We start from the raw sequence: 18,276 nt of genomic DNA, 5'->3' as shown, positions 1-18,276 counted from the left end.
GCCCAGAATGTCAAACATCTCCTCAGCCGACACCCAATCCCATCTATCCTCAGACGCCACCGTATGCGAGAACGTACAACGTTAGTATACACAGCCTCCCCAGGCTGAATTTGGCACACAAAGGCCTAGAAAGCAACTAGCTGGTTGCTTGATGATGCAGCTAGCGCTTTGAGACCCGCCGGAAACGTGGTTTGGGAAGCCTCCAATCCATCTCAAGTGAGCTCTGGGCTGGGTCGACTTCAGAACATCGAAATGGAAAACAAAGATGGAGAGCAAGAGAATAATAGACCTGCGCCCACCCGAACCCAGTGCCCACCAACCGCAGCCTCGGAACACACACAAGTTGTCCACCTCAAAACGCCGCCCCGGATCCAAGAGCAAGTGAGGAACTACTCACTTTTCGGCATATCCAAAATACCGAAGAGAATAAAAGATCAGTAAAAAACGGAAAAGTAGAGGGAAAAGAACAAGGCGACATGCCAGTTCGCCGTCTCGAGACTGTCTCGGCCTCGCTTTCGGCTTCTGCCGACCGTGACGCGGGGTAGGCGAGTAGAGTAACTCTCACGAGCACTCACAGAAATGGAAAGGAAAAAAAAGGAAAAAAAAAAAAAAAAAAGAGAGAGAAACGAAAGAATCACTCGGCAGTCGAGGAGAAATGAGAAGACACACCCGACGAGGGCACAATGTCACAAAGTCAAGAAGAAGAGCGAATACGTCTGCGGCCAAGTGGAGCAGGAGCGGGATGTCGGCGCGATGACGACGGCGACGACCCGTTGCTGCTGTCGGCCCGGAGCTCGGCGCCTGCGGCCGTGGTCCTGTGCTGCTGCCGCTCCTTCTCGCAGGAGCCGCTGCAGTCGGGGCAGGTGAAGCCGTCCTTGTCGAGGCGGACGCGGATCAGGCACCGGCTGCAGCGCCACCAGCCGTTGTACAGCGCGTGCGGAGAACGAGACGACCACCACTCGTCGTCGCCCTTGTTGCCGCGCCGCAGCAGGTCTTCCTTGTGGTATTCGCGGAGGTGATCCCGGAAGTGGTCCTGGCGGAAGAAGGGTGCCGTGTGCCGGGGGCACTTCTTGTAGTCGCAGAAGTACCTGACCTTCTCATCGTCGGCCAGATGCATGATCTTGTAGTGGCGTTCCAGGTCGGCCTGACGGCTGGCGCCGTTGCTGCACCCGGGATAGCGACACTTGAATCTTTCTTTCTCCGGCGAGGCCCTGCGCCGTCTTGTCAGCATTCACAAATCACCGGGAAGGGGGAATGAGGCGGCGGGGCGGACGCATACCGAGCCGTTGCTGAGGGCGAACCGTGGGAGTCTGGCCACCCAGGGCTCGCCCCTTTGTTATCGGCTCCCGCGTCTTCCGACAGCATGGCGAGGACGGCGGCGATGGCGATGGAGCATATCTCCATGACCTGGGGCCCCCGAAGCCGTACTTGGAGCTGGTAGGCGGCCTCTTCCAGAAGCTGGATGATGTCGGCATAGTAGTGATCAATGTCACTAAACCGCGGCTGCAGGTGACGGTACAGGACGTCCTGAATAGCCGGGCGTACTGGCTCCTCCACGCCACCGTCCTGATGCATCTTCACGGCCTCGTCGACAGCCACGGATGAGATGAGGGACGACCGACCGTCCCCCGGCGGCTGCCGATTGGTGATCAGGGAGTTAGCAGCCAAGGTGGCTTGCCAGGCGGCATCCTCGTTTCCAGCCCGGGTGCCGAGGGCCGGTAGGGGGCTCGACAGCGGTAATGGCTGGGGCCAACTCCCGCCGTCGTCAAGATACTGGGAACCGGCAGCAGAGGGGATGTGGTTGGCATCGGGAGGCTCGCGGAAGGAGCACAGATCTGGACACAACGACGGCATGTCGCCGTAGATAGTATCTTCGGAACAAGCGTATTCTGCGGATGAGATGTCCGTCGCCGAAGAATATCCCGAAGCCACGGTGTCGACCGTACAACTGGTCGACTGCGAGTCGCTCCTCTTCATGCCAGTGGCGCCATACCAGTCGCCATCCTGGGTCTGAAACCCATTCATGGCCGATGGGTACCAGGGGTTCGGGTACGAAGCCATCAGAAAGACGCAGGCCGCGAAGAGAGTCGCAAGTTCCGCTATCCCAACCGCCCCGTTGTCCGGTTGAACCTCGAGGACTGGGGTAAAGGCTGAAGGAAGCTGCAGGTAGGGAACAAGCTATAAAACACAGAACTCAAGACAGGACACAAAGCATATGCGTACTAGTTAGTTGATATAGCAGTAGGTGCAAGTGTTGGTTGACTTCGCTGTGGATGTGAGCCCTGGAAACAGGACGGAGACGGGGGGTGGGGTGCGGCTCGATATAAACTTCGAGATTCCAGGAGCGCAGCACAAAGTGGACGAAGTCTATCGATACATTCCGTAGCCTCGAGTCTCTCTCTGTATCTGGGCCCTTGCCCAAATCACCGCATCGGGGTGAGGCGAACAACAGGTCGCTTACTGCAGTACGAGGCGAACAAATGTTCGAAATGGAGGTGGAGGTTTCCAGAACGGGCAACACGTTACAGCTAGACGCCCAAAATCACAAACATCCACTAGAGGCCGAGAAGGCTCCGAGGGTAGAAGAAGTACCCCTCAGCCCGATTTTGCACATGCCCCATCCCCCCCAGCCCTGCTAGGCGGATGCCTAGGCTATATGTAAGAACATAAAGTTCGCACTCTATACACCTTTACCCTTTGGGGTTACGGGACCGAGGCGACATTGGACGCAAGCATTCACAGCCACACCGATCATCGGCATCATGGCCGAGGATCGCGGGGACACGGTGTCAGGAGGGCTCCTGGCGCAGCACGATGAAAGTGCGGTTCTGCCGTCGGACCTTGGTGATGCTTAAACAGGATAAGCAAGAAGTCGAATCGACGTCCATGCAGTTTTTCCAATCATCGATCGGCCTTGGATGGTCCTGGGCAAAGCATAGCGACGACGCTGGGTGAGCTCAGGCCTCGCGGGCAACGAACCCTCGGGGAAAAAGGCACGCGGTTCCCGTTTTGTTCACCTGGGCCGTTGACGCTAACGAGTATATGCGCGCATGCACGCATCCCTTCGCTTGGTCTCTTGCAATCATGCCTTAGCGTAGGGCAAACCCAAGGGATGTGCTGCCCGCCGAGACCTCGGCTCTCTCGAATCTCGCACTCTAGGATGGACTCGAGACGATCCGAGTGAGCACTCGCTTCTCCGTCGGCCAGTGGGAAACTTCCCCGCGCTGCGGGAGACCCCGAAGAGGGTCACACGAGCTCGGAGCCTTGCAGCGTATCCGGCGAGGGGTAACGGAGTTTATTAGAGAGCCTCACCGGGCCTGCGAAGATTGACGGCGAGGAAAATCACCGGTATTGTATATACATACATACATACATACATACATACATGCATGCATGCATATAGACTTGCAGGTTCGCTGGCCAGCAATCAGGACAGCTCACCGGATCTTTGAGAAGCTAGCAGGCTGTGGCCGCCTTCTTTGTCTAATTATATTGCGTACTAGTGCATGTCAAGTGCGGCTGAAGGACCTACGGATTACTGTGCGCGGGTAGGCAGAAAAACGCAGGCGGATGGCGGATTGACCCACACCCAATTGCTCCTTGATTGGCTTGCCAACCATCTGGGGTGCCTAACAATTTTCGGTGTGCTCATTCCTTCCATCCACTACGTCCGTACACCTCGGGCGCCCGGGACGCTAGTTATCCTCTTACGATTCGTCAATGTCAGGATTTGGGATTTTGTTCGGAATGGCCGCCGCGTGTTTCATAGGCGTCTACCGTGGAGGAAGCAGAAGGCAAGAGATCTCTCTGATATTGATACGTAACGCGATATCGGATGCGATAAGCCGCAGTGACGCACTGTACCCTGCGTAGATTACAACTTGATTTCTCGACTTTCTCGAAACGAACCGCGTGGCGGCCGAATTTCCATCACCTACACTGGAAAGTAGGTACTGTAATCTGTACTGTACCTAAACATCCCATCCCATTTGGGCAGGTGGACCGCGCCCGAGAAACGCCCTGCAGCCGAGAGACAACTTCCGTGTAATCCGTGCAGTCCACCATTCCTGTGCACAGCAAAAGGGACTCAGCCTTTACAGGAGAGAATGGTAGAATATGGGACCTTGAACTTAGGAAAAACAGGACTTCCGTCGCTCTTCCATCGGATTGCGGCCGGCCGCCGCCGAGCTGGATTACCACGGAAAGCCCAGCTTTCCGGATTTGGCACCGAGGTACCGTGATGGGTTGCCGGTGCCCGGCACAGTCGCTGTGCTCCTTTTTCTCGTGCCTGCTCGGGTCCGCTAGGCAGACTCGGGGGCTCAATCCCGCGGTGCAGAGAGCGGGTTACCGAGTGACGTTCCGGGAGCTAACCGGTCTCAGTTGGATCCCCAACCATCGCGCTCCCAGTTCGAGTCGATACTGTATGGACATAGACCTCAAGGCAAGTTCAGATGGACAAGGTCGGGGATCGGATTAGCGTCCTGACGGCCACATCCCTTCAGGTTTCATTTCAGGTTTCATTTCCTCGTAGTTTTGCCCGGCATACCGTAGCAAGTGGCTGGTACGTCGGTTGCAGAGACCGCGTCATCTCACACCTTCATGTGCGTCCGTCCTCAGTGGAAATGAAAGCCTTGCAAGCAGACATGTCGACTTGCCATTCATCCGAGGCTAGAGCTGGTGGCGCGGCCGCGCACACCTTCGACTCATTCGTGTTTCCCGCCCCAGAGAGAGAGTGTGTGTGTTGTGAGAGAGAGAGAGAGAGAGACAAAAGAAACCGTTACCCATACAGAGCACCAAAGCACACCCTATCGTTACCTACCATCCCTAGTGTGCCGCCAACCAAATCCACCCATTGATTGCTTTGGCGTGCATTCTCTCAACACCAAGCGGTCGTCTAAACCTCATCCTCGAGGAATTTGTACGCGAATTTAAAGTCAGCTTTCCTCCGATTCATCCTGCTTCAAGGTTAGCCATCGAATCATCACATGTGCGGAACAATTTTTTTCCCCAAAGATCTGGTCGTACCATGTACTCTCATAGTCGAAGAAGCGATATGTCCCCTGCTCAAACTCCTCTGTTATCGATTTGGGCTCCTCGTGTCGCTGGAACCACGTTTGGTACTGCTTGTGGAACCTCCAGCTCTGATCTTTCAACGCCCGAGCGGCGAGGTACTGCTGGTAAGTGCCCTGCTTGTAGTAGAATACGTAGAAGAGCGTATCCGGGTCGATCCTGCTGTACAGCCGAGGATCGTCAAAGATAGACAGCGGTTCTTGCGGATAGCGCGTGTGAGAATGAAACTTCACATCCGGCTGATAGTTTCGTGGTGGCTCGGAGTCCAGAATGCCAGGCTTGTTCGCCTCGGAGGCAGCCTGCATCCTCTGGGTTGCGGGCGCGTTGATCGGCGCAGGTCGCTTCTTCGTGACTTCGAATGCCTCGACAAGATCTTGCAATGACGCAGGGAGGTGGTAGATCGACTCCTCTTCCTCGTCGGTCTCCTCGGTTGGTCGAGTGCCATTGGTCGCGCCGTTTGCCTGCGCCCCTGTACAACATCGCATTAGCACATCTACTGGACAGAACGCTACAAGGCATCGTTGGTACCTTTCGCCCCGTCGGCAGCATCGGCGGGGCTTGCCTGCGCCACCGCCTTTCCTTTCGCCGGCGTCTTGTGCGACTGGTTCGCCGCTGTCGCCCCGCTTGACGGCGCCACGTTCGCGTTGGACGCCTTCTCCTGTGAGGCCGGCTGTATGGACGGGACGCTGGGAGAGTTTGCCGCACTTGTCCTTACTTGTGCCGGTATTGAGGCCCCGCTGACACTGGATGGTGCTGAGGGCGGTGGTGGTAACGGGGCAATGCCGACGTTGTTGGCAGCTGCCGCTGCAGCGCTGGCATACTTCAAGCCCTCACCTGCGGGCCTCGTCGGCGCCGTGGCCGGCTTCATGCCCGCAGTGGCCGAAGAGCCACTACTGAGGGTCGGTAGCGGAGTACTGTGCATGGTCGCAAGGGTAGGGAGGGGCGACTTGAGCTGCGTCGATGGCCGCCGCACAGCCGACGCTGCCACTGCATCAACCGCGCTCCGTTGTTTTCCTGACGGGCCGCTGGGCTTCGTCTCGGCCTCCTGGTTTGCGTCTTCTTGTATCGACTGGGTATCTTGTGAGGATACCTTGTCGTTGTCCAGGTTCATCCCGTACTGGTCCTCCTCGTCTTGCAGGTTCAGGTCGTCGTACATGGTTTCGTCCTCCATGAAGTCCTCGTTCATGCCGTCCGACACGTAGTACTTGATATTCTCCCCAAGGTCCTGGACCTGCTCGGCGTCAACTCCCCCGTTTTCAAGCGAGCGCCGGATCAACTCGAGTTTCCCCTGGTGCCACTTGTGCCGTTCGATGATGCGCTCGATTTCGGCGATGCGCTCCGCCTTCGCCGCGTGGCCTTTCCCCTTCTTCATGGTTGCCTGTATTGATTCGCTCTCGGCCTCGAGGGTCTCGATCTGTTGCTCCAGCTCATCGACCATACTGCCGAGGAACTCGCCCGCGTCCAGTTTGGCCTGCTCCTTAGGATCCAGCTTGGCGGCGGCAGATAGTCCTTCCTTTGAGTAAGCCTTGGTCTTCATGGCTTTCTCAACAGCTTTGAACTTTTCCATTTGCTATAGAGAGGGGTAAGTCTGCTGGCCATGCGAAGACGGTGCCAGTTGGAATACAAACCGTCTCGATCAGCCGGCGCTGCTCCAGGAGCGGGGCCTTGTCCTTGATGTCATTGCTCGCGGCCCATGTCTTGATCTGGTCGCGGAGCCTCTGCAACTTCTTGATCTCGCGCTTGAGTTGGTCTTCTAGTTTCTCCTTTTGCGCCTGGTTTGACGACTGTTCAATCTTTTCGTAGATGGCTTCGAATTCGGCGACACCCTCGGCCACCTTCTTGAAGCACTTGTCGACTTCTTGTTGCAGTTTTCGCGCAGCCATCTCGTCGGTGAGGCTCCGTGGAGCAGGAACGCAAGCTTAAGGACGGCAAAATCGTCTGATCGCGGTCGCTTGTCGGCGCGGTTGAAGGGCCCGGCGGCTGGTTTTGCAATCTCGCAGAGGCAGAGGGGCCTGCAGGAACAGGGTTCAAGTTAATCCCGAATCCGGTCAAATTGCAGGAACATGGGATACAGCACCTCACAAAGGGATCACGGCACCTGGTAGTATTAGGGCAGACAGGCCACTATTGGAAGCGAATACGTAGCGGTTTGTTGGCCTTGTTTGCGGTTTGGCGTCCGGTTGTGCCAGTTGCTGAAATAGAGTACGGAATATATGCAGGTCATAATTCAACGAAGGCGGTTAGGTCGGTTTCCGGCTCTGGCGCGGCTGGCGCAGCGGCTGGCGGCTGGCGGCTGGCGACCGCCGTTTGGCGCGGACAATAACTAGCCCCTTAGCGGCACAGTTAGGACAGACTGTGGAAAGTACCACTGTGTGCGACGCCCATCTCTGCTTCATCACGCCCACATCAACTTTCCTTCTTTCTACCATCACCAGGTGCTCCTCCAGGTCTTAACTGACATGTTTCTCTGTACTTCTGGCCCGTTCCTTGATCGGAAACGGAAACAGCTTGGTACCTGTGTGTGCCTATGGTATCCCGTAGGAATTATCCTAGACCCCGCTTTTTTTGGATGTGTGCCGTACCAGAGATTAAGCAGTGTTCAAGGAGCCATTTCAAAATAACTATTCGCTTCACTTTCTCAAACTCGGCATAGTCATTTTGAAGTCCTTCCATGACTACTAGCATCTCCTCTGCATTTCTTTGGGCATTATTTCGTGGAGAACCGGTGACGATTCTGTTGCATCCAGCCGCGGGTTGTTGCTTTTTGCAGATATCCGTCTCTCACCCTTCTGCCGTGAACCCGCCTTGTCAGGATAGAAAGAGCATTGGAGAAAATAGAAGATGAAAGGTGCGAGTTTCGACACCTTATTTTATGCTTTGCCGTGTTCCTGACAATTTTTCTTAGCCATACTTCAGCGCGTCCTATCAGCTTCCGTCGCTGTTGACGAGAAGATCGTGTCTAAAATTGGCAAAGGGGTGCTTGTGTTTGCAGCTATGGCACCTGGTGATACGGAAAAGGAGGCAGAATCCTTAGCCGCCAAGGTCCTGAAGTTGAAGCTTTGGGATGATGACGCAGGGGGCCGTGTAGGGTTCCTCCCGAGTTTCGCTGTTATGGTTGGTATCCAGCGGTTGCTCTAACAACTTGACGCTAGTGGAAAAGGAGTGTTCAAGATATTGGCGGAGAAGTTCTATGCGGTGAGTGCCAATAATGGTCATAACTGCGTGGGTTGTTTCTCACTGCTGTTGATAGTCTCTCAATTTACGCTTTTGGCCTCGACCAAGAAGGGTAACAAGCCAGACTTCCACGGCGCGATGGGCGGAGACGACGCCAAGAAGCTATATGAGTACTTCTACAGCAAAGTACAAGAGGGATACGTGGCAGAAAAGGTCAAGAATGGCGTGTTTCAGGCCATGATGCAGGTTTCGTTGGTCAACGATGGACCGGTGAGGCTCGCCTCATCTCAAGTATTTGGGGTTAAAACAAATTGCTGATGATTGATTAGGTAACATTGGAAATTTCGGTATCTCCGAAGCAGGCGCCGCAGGGTACTAGTAAAGAGGAAAAGCCCCCAAAGGTTCGCGAGCCTTGAGGTGGACGGCGGACCGGGGCAAGATCGACCGAACAAGGCGGCCTCTCTATCCGATGTTTCTGAAGAAAAACGGAATGAAAATCGACCTATAGTCACATTCAGAAGGTACTATGATTGCTGCGGAAGGAGGCATTGTAATCCCTACTTTGCAAGCATCGCTGATTCAGGCTCATCCCAGACAAAGGAGGCTGCGCGAAACGGCAAACTGCGCTCATGAGATGGTTGTGTGTTTCTTGAAAAGGCTACTCCGAGAAGGACCGGCTTCTCTGGACCGGTCCCTCACCGCTTTCCATAACCGGCTAGATCCCGCAGTCGTTGAATGGTAACCTCAAATCGGCCCCCGGAATGCCCCTCATGCAAGTACACAGCCCCACCATATCGAAGGTTCACGAAACGTCCCTCCCTCAAGCTTGCATGTCTGGGGTTTGCAGCTGCGGCCAGTAAATAGACCGCGGTCTCTGCTCTATTAATCAACTCATCAACTTTCTGCGCCGTCGATTTCAGCTGTTGAGAAACCAGTAACACTTCAGTTACCATCAACCTGCAGAGGCCGCAGTCCAATACGATAAGCGAACAAGGAGAGGAAGCAAGTCGCTCGTCAAAACGCCTACAATACCTCTGGTAAGTACAACTTGTACCGCTTCGCGGAATTACTTTCCCTTCGTCCCGGTGCCATCTGTATCGGCCATTGAGTCTTGATCTCGGCGTTAACGTTTGCAATTGCATCACGGACGAAGACACACCTTAGGCCAACCCTTCCACCATGAGTGCCGACGAGACCAAGGCGGCTCGAAGCCGCGTGTTCTTCGATATCACGATTGGCGGCCAGCCGGCCGGGCGCATCACATTCGAACTGTACAATGACATCGTGCCTAAGACGGCTGAGAACTTCCGTGCTTTGTGCACCGGTGAGAAGGGCGTAGGCAAGGCCGGCAAGCCCTTGCACTACAAGGGCTCGATCTTCCACCGGGTTATCAAGCAATTCATGATTCAGGGCGGCGACTTCACTGCTGGCAATGGCACTGGCGGCGAGTCAATTTACGGGGCCAAGTTCGCCGACGAGAACTTTGAGCTGAAGCACGACCGTCCCTTCCTTCTTTCCATGGCCAACGCAGGTCCTGGTGAGTAGAACCACGCTGCGGATGTTGGAACGAGGGAGGTTCGGCTTGCTAACCATACTCTGTGCTTTCTTGCAGGAACCAATGGCTCCCAGTTCTTCATCACCACTGTTGCCACCCCCCATCTGGACGGCAAGCACGTTGTATTTGGCGAAGTCCTCAGCGGGAAGTCCGTCGTTCGTCGGATCGAGAACCTCAGGACCCAGAGCGACAAACCGATTCAGGATGCTGTCATTGCCGACTGCGGTGAGCTCTCGCCGTCCGAAGCCATTTCCGCCGACACCAAGGCCCCGGACGCCTATGGTGACGAATACGAAGACTATCCCGAAGACCAGGTGACAGGAGACGAAACGCTTCCTGCTTCAACGATTTTGAAGATTGCGGCCGATTGCAAGGAATTCGGCAATAAGGCGTTCAAGGCCGGCGACCTTAACGTTGCACTCGAAAAATACCAGAAAGGTCTACGGTACCTGAATGAGGACCCCGACCTTGACAATGAGCCGGAAGGCACTAAGGAGCAAATGGACGCGCTACGCATCAGCCTAAATAGCAACGCGGCGTTGATGAACCTGAAGCTCGGCGCGTGGGACGAGACTGTCCGTGCGGCTGATAACGCTCTTGAAGTTGCCGGCATCTCTGACAAGGACAAGGCCAAGGCTCTCTACCGTCGCGGCTTTGCACTGGTGCGTTTGAAGGATGAGGATGGCGCGCTTGAGAGTCTTGAACAGGCGAAGAAGCTTGCGCCGGAGGACGCGGCCATCACCACCGAATTGGCCGCAGTAAAGAAGGCGGCCGCGGCTAGGCTCGCCAAAGAGAAGGCCGCCTATAAGAAGTTCTTCAGCTGATGGGGTGAGGAAACGCCTCGGCGGTAAGATAGCCGGGTTTATGTCCGCAAGGGCGCGTGAGAGTCGTGAACCACAGTCTAAGAGCCTCCCGCAACTGTGTGGAAGGGACTCAAGATCACAGTTTAGCATGATCAAGACCGAAGACTAATGACAAGTGATATCCCATAACCAGTCACTACGGGGATTGTTCAGTCAATGGTTAAGTCCACTCAACGGATATAGCCCCTTCCCACCCCTCCCCCTTTCACAATATATGCTACCCAATACAAATCAACGGACACAGAGCTGGCTTGCTCTCATCAACCGTGAAACTCCGGACCCGCAGGCTGCTGACGAGTCGGGTACCGATAACACACCACAATTCGCAAACGATAGCCCCGCCGTTGCACATACATGGAATCACGCAAAACCCTGCCTGCGCGCCTTGGTTCTGGAAGACCAGCGGAGTCTTATTCAAGTTCCCCCTCCTTTTCCCTCTCTTCTCTCTCCTTGGTCCTCTCCCAGCCCCTGCCGTCTTTGGCGGTATCAGCGTCCCCATCTCGGTCGCCTTCGCCTTCCCGTAGATATGCACACGCCGGTGGCTCTGGCGGCACTGGCAAGTCGGGCAACGTCGTCCGGGTCTTGCGAATGAAACCGCTGAAAAGTTTCCGCGGGTGGATTCCGTTGCGCAAACTACGCACAGTCCCACCGCCGTTCCCGCCGTTGCTACCCGGGTTGCTCCCCGGATTGGGGCACGCCTCGCTACTCCGCAGCATCTGGCGCAGAGAATTCGAACTCAAGTCGCGGCTGAAGCTGCCGTGTCGGGTGTCCCTGCTGATGCTGATCGTCCCAAATGGAGGGCTCGCGCCGGACGCGTCTATCTCGCTGCCCGACGACCCGGGAGCGCGGGCTTCGCTCTCGGCCCAGACTGCCGTGCTATCGGGGCCGTAGGAGGACAGATTGAGCATATCGCCGGTGATGATGCGATCCATCACATCGGACAGCGCGGCCTGGTCCTCTGCCGGTTGGCTGGCCGTGTCTGCAGAGCGAAGCGCCTCGATACGGGCAAGGCAGTCCGTTGCACGCTGGTGGAGGTCGATGCAGAGGTTGTGAAAGGTAAGCAGGTCGCCTTCGTAGATTTGGGATTCGCTGGCCGAAGCTGGGTGGGCGTCCGCCCAGAGTTTTACGAGCGCGGCGAAGCAGCGCCCCGGATCGATGAGGTAAGGAAGCGAAGGGAACCCCTCGCGCGCCATCGGCGACAGACGGCCCATGATGGTGATGGGTGTGGAGTAGGATGCCGGCGGCGGGGCTGCGGTGCGCTCTGCCGGAATGGCGCACACATCGTCAAGAAAGTCCTTGAAGGATTGTCTCTGCGCCGTGAGGAACCGATTCATAGGCTGCATCCACGTCTCCTTTTTGCCGATGGTTGTCAGATTGGCGAGTGCTTGCAGGGACTTGGCGATGAGGGTGAGGGTCCTCTGGGCGCGGGGCCGAGGGTGGTCACGCAACAGCCCAAACAGTTTGGGGTTCAGGATAGCCGGGCAGAGAAAGCGGAGGAAGAGGAATCCCGAGACAGACGTGTACGTGACGGTGCGGAGGAAGTCGCCGTAACGATCCTCGGCAACAGCCCGAATGTACTTGAGAATATGCCTCAACTCGGGAGGCAGACGGCTAGCAGACGTGACGATGCTGTTCCAGATATCAGTGGTGAACTGAATCAGTTGATCCCAATTCTGCTGAATGTCCTCGCCGTGCTGCAGCTTGCTCGGGTCCACTTCGCAACTACAGTCGCTCTCGTTGATCTCGAGGATCCTGTCCGCAAGCGTCTCGCTCAAGTACTCCCTTCCGAGGCGGCGCATGTGGAACTCCAAGGCTTGCGTCAGCAGCGAATTGCCCCTGAAGAGCAGATTGGCCTCGCCCTGGAGTGACTTGCTCAGGTCGCGCACAACCTGTTCTCTGTCAACATTTGACTCGATCGAGTCGTCGGACTTAAGGCGCCCGCTGAACCGTCCCCTCTTCATTGGTATTTTGGCTCCGATCCCATCAATTTCTTCCTCGACCATGTTCATGAACCATTCATTGGCCTTCCCTGAGGCCTGGAAGATGTTGACAAAAATCTCTGCGACCCGACGCAAACTGCCAGGGAGCGCCTCGGTGATCTGGACTATGAGGCCGGGGCTGAAACGGTGAAGGAGATCTGAGAGCGGCTGATAGTTTTGCTGGAGAAGGACCACGAGTTCTTCGTGGTGAACCTTGACAAGCATGGAACCGATGGGTTGCTGCTTATCGTCGCAGATTTGGAGCCATTCTTCGTGATCCTTCCCATTGTCGAGTTGGTGCAGGGGTATATCGACAGAGCCGCAGAGGACTTCTGTCATGTTAGCCGTCCTCGCCAGACCCAGAGTTGCTTGGATTTGATGGGCGAAGCTCTCGGTATTGCCCTCTACCCGCTTTAGGAGAACCGAAAGGTCGGGTGAAGAGGCTGGTAGGTCCGTAAACACGCAGTCCTCGCGCCAGAATGGGTATTTGGTGTTCATCTTGGTCGAAGTTCTTGCGCGGACTTCTCCATCAAGAATCACTTCGGCCAGATAGTTGCCAACCAGCTGGTCAGACTGTGACCCTCTTCCTTGACGATCTCCGTGACCTCCTTCCGCAGTCCAAGTCTTGCCCCGTAACCTGGCTTCGGTGACTCTGAGGAAGATTGTCTGCTCCACCCGGAATACCTCTCCTGTCGGTTCCTGCTGGAGATCGGTCAATTCTGAAACTCGCCCTCCGTTTTCGATGTCCAAGCTATAAAGATCCGGAGTCGTGAAGGCGCGCAACAACACAAACCAGACCTCGAACAACACCCTGCTCTCCAGGGCGATGTATACAGGCCTGAAGATGGAGAGTTGGGTCGATGTCGAGGAGTAGCTGGGAAAGATGGCCAGGCAGTAATCCTCGTCCAAGACGGACCTGTCGAGCTGCTGGATGGCAGACCTTGCGAGCTGCGAGAGCTCAATCACAGACAAAACAGCCACGTCGTTTTCCGTCATGATCTTGAGCTCGCCATTGTCGTGCAGGATACACGACACTCTCCTCCAACATGTCTGGGAAGATCGTATATCGCGGGTGGATGGCCGCCTGACGATAGCGCGGGGCGATACGGCGGCACCCTTGTCCCAGAGCAAGACCTTGCCGACTTTGATGACGGCCGGTTCTCGAAGGCCGGGCGATGAAACGCGGCATTTCGTCTCTGTCCTGGCGGCCGGGCCGGCAACATTGCCGGAACGAGCGGTCTGAGGTTTCACCGCAGCAGCAGCAGGCCGTAGCTGCTGCCAGCAAAGCAATGCAGCCAGCCATGGTTCCAGCTCCTCGGCCACCACCGGCCGCAGGAAGAGCGTGATGCCAAGCTGAGCATTGGCGACTTCGAGGCAGTGAGCATCCCTGTCGGGACGCTCCACCGGAACCACGCGACAGCCTCGAAGATCGGGAATGAGAGCGATATGGAAGGGGCCGCTGTCGGCCGGGTCAAACATCAAACTGCCTCTCTCCTCTTCGATGTAGCACATGCCGCTCACCCAGGGGCCGCCGGCTTCCTTCTGATACTCGACCTCACCGCGCATGCGGCCGCAGAGGTTCTTCATGAGAAGCAGGACCTTGTTGGCATCCGTCGTCGGGATCGGGAGAGGAAGGGAGTCAACAGATGGTGGGAGAGACGAGAGAGGCGAGCTTGGACGCGACATCGGCCGCTTCGTCAGGCGGCTCCTGGCTCCGGAGGCCTTCTTGTCTTTGGAGGAAGGCAGCGCCGAATGCTGCTGGGAATCGACATGCCTGTACGAGTCGGTGGGAGACAAGAACGATGGGATCTTCAGGTCGTCGGTCACGGTGAGAGAAGTTGCTGATGAAAATGAGCCCATCCGACTGCGCGTCTCAAGGGCCGGGGCAAGCTGTTGGCGAAATGAGCCGTCCATCGTGTGCGTTCTCGGCCGGATCGAGGCCGATCGGAGAGGTGGGCTCGTTGAGGTACCATCGATGGCGCTGGAAAACGAGTCCTGGAACACGACTCCCTGTCGTCTACTCGGCAAGTTGGCATTGGCGTTGGCATTGGCGTTGGCGTTGTTTGCGGGTATGGTCCTTGGCGACGTTTGCGGCGACACGGAGCCGAAACCACGGGGAACCTGTGATGGGTCGCCTGCAGCACCGTCCAGCCCATCGAGGGAGGCCTCGGCCGGCTCGGGAGTTACCGCCCTCACTGTTTGTCGCAAGGCACCCCGCAGGGTACTGGCCGAGGGTCTCTCTGTGTCGCGTGGCGATGGCACTTCGGAGAGCGGAGGAAGTACGGACGTGCGCCCAGGCCTCTCGGACAAAGGAGGAGAGATCACGCCATGGGGACTGCTCCCTTGGGAGTAGGATCTCCCGTCCATGGCGACGGGGAGCGGACTCGTCAGCCTTCGATCTCCAGGCATGCGCTGATGGCAGCACTGCGGCGGCGGCGGCGGCCAGTAGAGCGACAATGACCCGTAGACGGGATGGAGGCCACAAGACGGCACATATGCGCGCTGCCGTATCCGCGAGCTCTGTCTCGTCGCTCCTTTCGGGTGGGCAAACCCGCTTGGCCACGGTTCACGATCCCACTCGATTGTCCAAAATCCCACACAGCCACTGCTGGGCAACCATAGCAAGCGGAAGACGGGTGGGTGGCAGATTAACAGACAGCGAACAAAGGGTCGGTGCGCGGAGTCGAGCAGTCGAGAACGCGACGATGAGTGTGCTATCAGTTATGCGGCGCTAGGGTAAAAAGGTGGGCGTCGAAAGGCGCCAGACAAAAAAACCGGGTGTTCGTTGTAGCTTTGCGACCAGTGAATTTCGAGAAGAGTGGCGGGCGTGGCAGATGCTGCTAACGAAGTCCTTCGTACTACGACTTCGTCCCTTGGTCGGCGTCGTGGGCAGCGTTACGGCGCGGGGAGACGTCGGAGTTCTGCATCATACGGCGGCGTCCCAGGGGAGCCAGATAAGCAATGGGTTTTCCGATGCCGAGCGGCGCCGATCCAGCCTGGGGGATCGACGAGGGTGGGATAGCCCGCGGACGCAAAAGCGAAATTGGAGCCAGACGAGCGAGAGGGCAAAAGCCGGGAAGACCGCCAACAGATCGTCCGGGAGATCGCAGCAACCAGCTGCCAGGCGCTGCAGGGCGCTGGCCAACAAGCGACGAGACGAACAAGTAGTTATTAGTTATGTAAGTGTGCAGTGTACGAGATTATTATTATTAATTAGCGAGGTGCCTTGGTTGCGGTGCTAAAAGTAACGAACCTACCCCCAGCTCAGGCGGCGCGGCGGCGAGGGACCGAGAACTGCTTGCCCGGGCCCCACCTTACCCGTAAGTTAGTGCGCGTACGTGCACGCACATTCCTTCCCAGTCAGTTATGTCCGCACACTAGTGTGGGCAGTCGCCATCTTTCTGGGGCCGATCCTAAGTAACTAGCTCTTCGAGGGCAGCAGACCCGGGAGAGCTGCGCGGAGAGGCTTGGCCATATGGCAGAAAATGGAGAATGAGATCAGTGCTTTCCTGACTGCACACACTACACTCCACTAACTGGCGTAGGAGAGGAGATGGTTTGGTACCAGTTCCGATCAGGTTACACGGCATTTGGCCCCGCATCTTCCTGCAACGCCGCGCCTGTGGAAGCAACAGCCGAAGGCACCTTGTCATGTCAAGAAGCGAGGGGTCTTGCCCTTCGCTGCTCAACAGCTTTGCAGGGGTTGGCTGCTCATCCCTGTCACTTCTTTGGACGGAAGTCTCCGTCGAGCAGTGAGCAATTGACGAGTCGCCGACAAAAAAAGTACTCGGAAGTTATTTCGCAATTTGATCTGACCAGTTGAAGAGCATGCATGCTGGAATGTTGCACACAACCCTAACCTATTATTTAACTCTTCTGTTCAAGAAGACAACTCGGAGGTCCCTGTTCGACGGGTTACTCACGAAGCACTCCGCACGAGGAGTACGAGTAACTACGTGCTAGCCTTCTCGCTCAGCCCTCAACCCTTCGATTCAGAAGCCTTCTCCCATCAGGAGGGTGCGCCCACCACCATACCACACCGTCCCGCATCGAGCCTCGAGACCACGTTCCTGGCCGACGATCCACTCGCCGAGGAACTCTCCGTCCTTGACGTCCCAAACCTCATTCTCAAGCCACTTGTTGATGTCATCGATGGTGCGAACCCACCGCTCCCGCTGCTCGCGCGTCTCATGGTCGTCCTGGGTGAGGTAGCGGCCCAGCGTGATGTGTGCGCTGGGGACGACATATCGCGAGCTGATCGGGACGGTTTCCGAGGCCAAGACGAATGCGTCTCGCCGCAGATGGTGGTAGGTGTAGTGATCCCCCGTTGTCGTGTCGTCTTTGGGACCGTCAAGCTCCACGATGTCGTCCGACGGCGGTGACACCACCTCCTCCCCCGAGGCCGGCAGGAAGGAGACTGCCACGGCAGAGAGGTCGTAGGAGATCATGGGCTTCACAAGCCGCGAGCGGCGCTGCATCGTCATGCCTGTCAGAGCTGGAATCACCGGCCGCATCGATGCCACCAAGTCGGCAATCTCCCGGGCCGTTCGCGAGTGGGCGATCTCGAGGGTAGTCAGGTGCATTCGGTGGGGTGGCATGAGCCAGAGATCTGATTGCCAAGGTATCGGTCACTGCCCGTTCGGACGGGAGATTTGAACATGGTAGGATCCTTACTTGGCGCCGCTTTTTGCAGCAGCGACTGCAGGTGACATGCCAGCTTCACAATGTGGTTCGGCGGCCTCGCCCAGAAGACGAGGCAATGGCGGGGATCTCTGAACCCGGGCTCAATCTCGGGTTTTTCCAGCCGCAAGAGGACGGGGTCAATGTCCAACCCGCTGAACTCGGGGCACAGAAACTTCTCCCGCAGCTGCGCGTTTCTCGTCGTACGATGGATGGCATAAAGTGCCTGAATCTCGGCCTAGATTGGGTTACTTATCAGCATTCGAGCTCACCAAACAGCCACACACCCGCTCCCATTGCTGCTGCTGCTACGGCTGCTTTGTTTTGAAAGGCATCGCTCGCATGGCGGACCATGACGGTGACACCGACACAGGCCGCTTGCCGGCAGCTGCCGAACGCCTTGGTTTGGGGCTTTGGGTTGTAAACATGTAAACATGCATCCCAGCCAAGCCAATCTTGCAACTCGATGGCACCTACAAGGCACGCTTGCTTCTGCTACCACGGAGATGTCACGGATCCTCCCTGCCGTTCACCCTCCATTCCGGCAACCAAGGGGCAACTAATAGTAGCTTACCGGAGAGCCATGGCATGCGTCGATGAGAGCGCTGTACGGGTTCTCACCCGGCTTGGCCTGGATCCCCGAAAGATCCTCGAACTTGTTTCCGACGTGTGCGGGATGCGAGTCATCAGCCGGCGCCGCCGCCATCTCGTTTCGTTCTCAAAGCTTGAGGATTTCCTTGGCCCGTTTAAATCCCCTGCTGATGAGACTCGTCGGTTTGTAATCCGTAGTTCTCCCGATCTCGGCAACCCGACTGAATCCGGCGAAGGATATTCGTCGTCCTGCCGGCCTTCTTTTTCTCCTTTGCAGATCCCGATCTACTCCGCTGGGAGCAACGCTGACATACACTAAAGTGACCCCAGTTCTCGTGTTTTGAGCACGCGGCTGTAGTTATAG

General features: G+C 56.8%; 6 protein-coding genes across 6 annotated transcripts; 2 read left to right on the top strand and 4 right to left on the bottom strand.

Moving 5' to 3' along the window:
• Positions 1-588: 588 nt before the first annotated feature.
• Positions 589-1,977, bottom strand: P884DRAFT_241320 (uncharacterized protein; the record flags this gene model as incomplete). Its single annotated transcript, XM_069440213.1, has 2 exons — positions 589-1,220; positions 1,280-1,977. 2 exons carry the CDS (start codon positions 1,975-1,977, stop codon positions 695-697), a joined length of 1,224 nt encoding a protein of 407 aa, XP_069298422.1. The 3' UTR covers positions 589-694.
• A 2,898-nt stretch (positions 1,978-4,875) lies between these two features.
• On the bottom strand, positions 4,876-7,150 carry P884DRAFT_124464 (Not1 N-terminal domain, CCR4-Not complex component-domain-containing protein). The gene is made up of 5 exons (XM_069437171.1): positions 7,148-7,150; positions 6,699-7,082; positions 5,599-6,640; positions 5,026-5,539; positions 4,876-4,955 (listed from the first exon to the last, which is right to left on the bottom strand). Exons 2-5 carry the CDS (start codon positions 6,951-6,953, stop codon positions 4,895-4,897), a joined length of 1,872 nt encoding a protein of 623 aa, XP_069298421.1. The 5' UTR covers positions 6,954-7,082; positions 7,148-7,150; the 3' UTR covers positions 4,876-4,894.
• Positions 7,151-7,801: 651 nt separating this feature from the next.
• Positions 7,802-9,020, top strand: P884DRAFT_124363 (D-Tyr tRNAtyr deacylase-like domain-containing protein). The gene is made up of 6 exons (XM_069437170.1): positions 7,802-7,918; positions 7,976-8,154; positions 8,223-8,265; positions 8,321-8,514; positions 8,574-8,765; positions 8,839-9,020. The coding sequence occupies exons 1-5, from the start codon at positions 7,912-7,914 to the stop codon at positions 8,658-8,660; spliced, it is 510 nt and encodes a 169-aa protein (XP_069298420.1). The 5' UTR covers positions 7,802-7,911; the 3' UTR covers positions 8,661-8,765; positions 8,839-9,020.
• A 403-nt stretch (positions 9,021-9,423) lies between these two features.
• P884DRAFT_197591 (cyclophilin-like domain-containing protein) lies at positions 9,424-10,623 on the top strand (the record flags this gene model as incomplete). The annotated part of the gene is made up of 2 exons (XM_069438073.1): positions 9,424-9,781; positions 9,857-10,623. 2 exons carry the CDS (start codon positions 9,424-9,426, stop codon positions 10,621-10,623), a joined length of 1,125 nt encoding a protein of 374 aa, XP_069298419.1.
• Positions 10,624-10,881: 258 nt separating this feature from the next.
• P884DRAFT_258299 (uncharacterized protein) lies at positions 10,882-15,415 on the bottom strand. Its single transcript, XM_069441221.1, has one exon. The coding sequence runs from the start codon at positions 15,048-15,050 to the stop codon at positions 11,073-11,075; it is 3,978 nt and encodes a 1,325-aa protein (XP_069298418.1). The 5' UTR covers positions 15,051-15,415; the 3' UTR covers positions 10,882-11,072.
• Positions 15,416-16,454: 1,039 nt separating this feature from the next.
• Positions 16,455-18,276, bottom strand: P884DRAFT_241306 (RNA ligase/cyclic nucleotide phosphodiesterase). The gene is made up of 3 exons (XM_069440212.1): positions 17,896-18,276; positions 17,316-17,559; positions 16,455-17,250 (listed from the first exon to the last, which is right to left on the bottom strand). The coding sequence occupies exons 1-3, from the start codon at positions 18,025-18,027 to the stop codon at positions 16,634-16,636; spliced, it is 993 nt and encodes a 330-aa protein (XP_069298417.1). The 5' UTR covers positions 18,028-18,276; the 3' UTR covers positions 16,455-16,633.

This window comes from Thermothelomyces heterothallicus, assembly GCF_042370625.1.
Source record: "Thermothelomyces heterothallicus CBS 202.75 unplaced genomic scaffold P884_scaffold_8, whole genome shotgun sequence".
In the NCBI taxonomy this organism is placed as follows: Eukaryota; Fungi; Ascomycota; class Sordariomycetes; order Sordariales; family Chaetomiaceae; genus Thermothelomyces; species Thermothelomyces heterothallicus.
This window is presented reverse-complemented; position numbering and strand designations above follow the sequence as displayed.

What these genes read in the sequence shown, in the direction of transcription:
- P884DRAFT_124363 (XM_069437170.1), top strand. An exon ending in ATGATGACGCAGGGGGCCGT is followed by an intron (nt 8,155 to 8,222) that starts GTAGGGTTCCTC and finishes ACTTGACGCTAG; the next exon opens with TGGAAAAGGAGTGTTCAAGA. An exon ending in TGGCGGAGAAGTTCTATGCG is followed by an intron (nt 8,266 to 8,320) that starts GTGAGTGCCAAT and finishes TGCTGTTGATAG; the next exon opens with TCTCTCAATTTACGCTTTTG.
- P884DRAFT_241306 (XM_069440212.1), bottom strand. Translation starts at nt 18,027, where the DNA reads ATGGCGGCGGCGCCGGCTGATGACTCGCATCCCGCACACGTCGGAAAC. An exon ending in ACGCATGCCATGGCTCTCCG is followed by an intron (nt 17,560 to 17,895) that starts GTAAGCTACTAT and finishes AACCCAATCTAG; the next exon opens with GCCGAGATTCAGGCACTTTA. An exon ending in GCTGCAAAAAGCGGCGCCAA is followed by an intron (nt 17,251 to 17,315) that starts GTAAGGATCCTA and finishes CTTGGCAATCAG; the next exon opens with ATCTCTGGCTCATGCCACCC.
- P884DRAFT_124464 (XM_069437171.1), bottom strand. Translation starts at nt 6,953, where the DNA reads ATGGCTGCGCGAAAACTGCAACAAGAAGTCGACAAGTGCTTCAAGAAG. An exon ending in AGCGCCGGCTGATCGAGACG is followed by an intron (nt 6,641 to 6,698) that starts GTTTGTATTCCA and finishes CCCTCTCTATAG; the next exon opens with CAAATGGAAAAGTTCAAAGC. An exon ending in TGCTGCCGACGGGGCGAAAG is followed by an intron (nt 5,540 to 5,598) that starts GTACCAACGATG and finishes GATGTTGTACAG; the next exon opens with GGGCGCAGGCAAACGGCGCG.
- P884DRAFT_258299 (XM_069441221.1), bottom strand. Translation starts at nt 15,050, where the DNA reads ATGCCTGGAGATCGAAGGCTGACGAGTCCGCTCCCCGTCGCCATGGAC.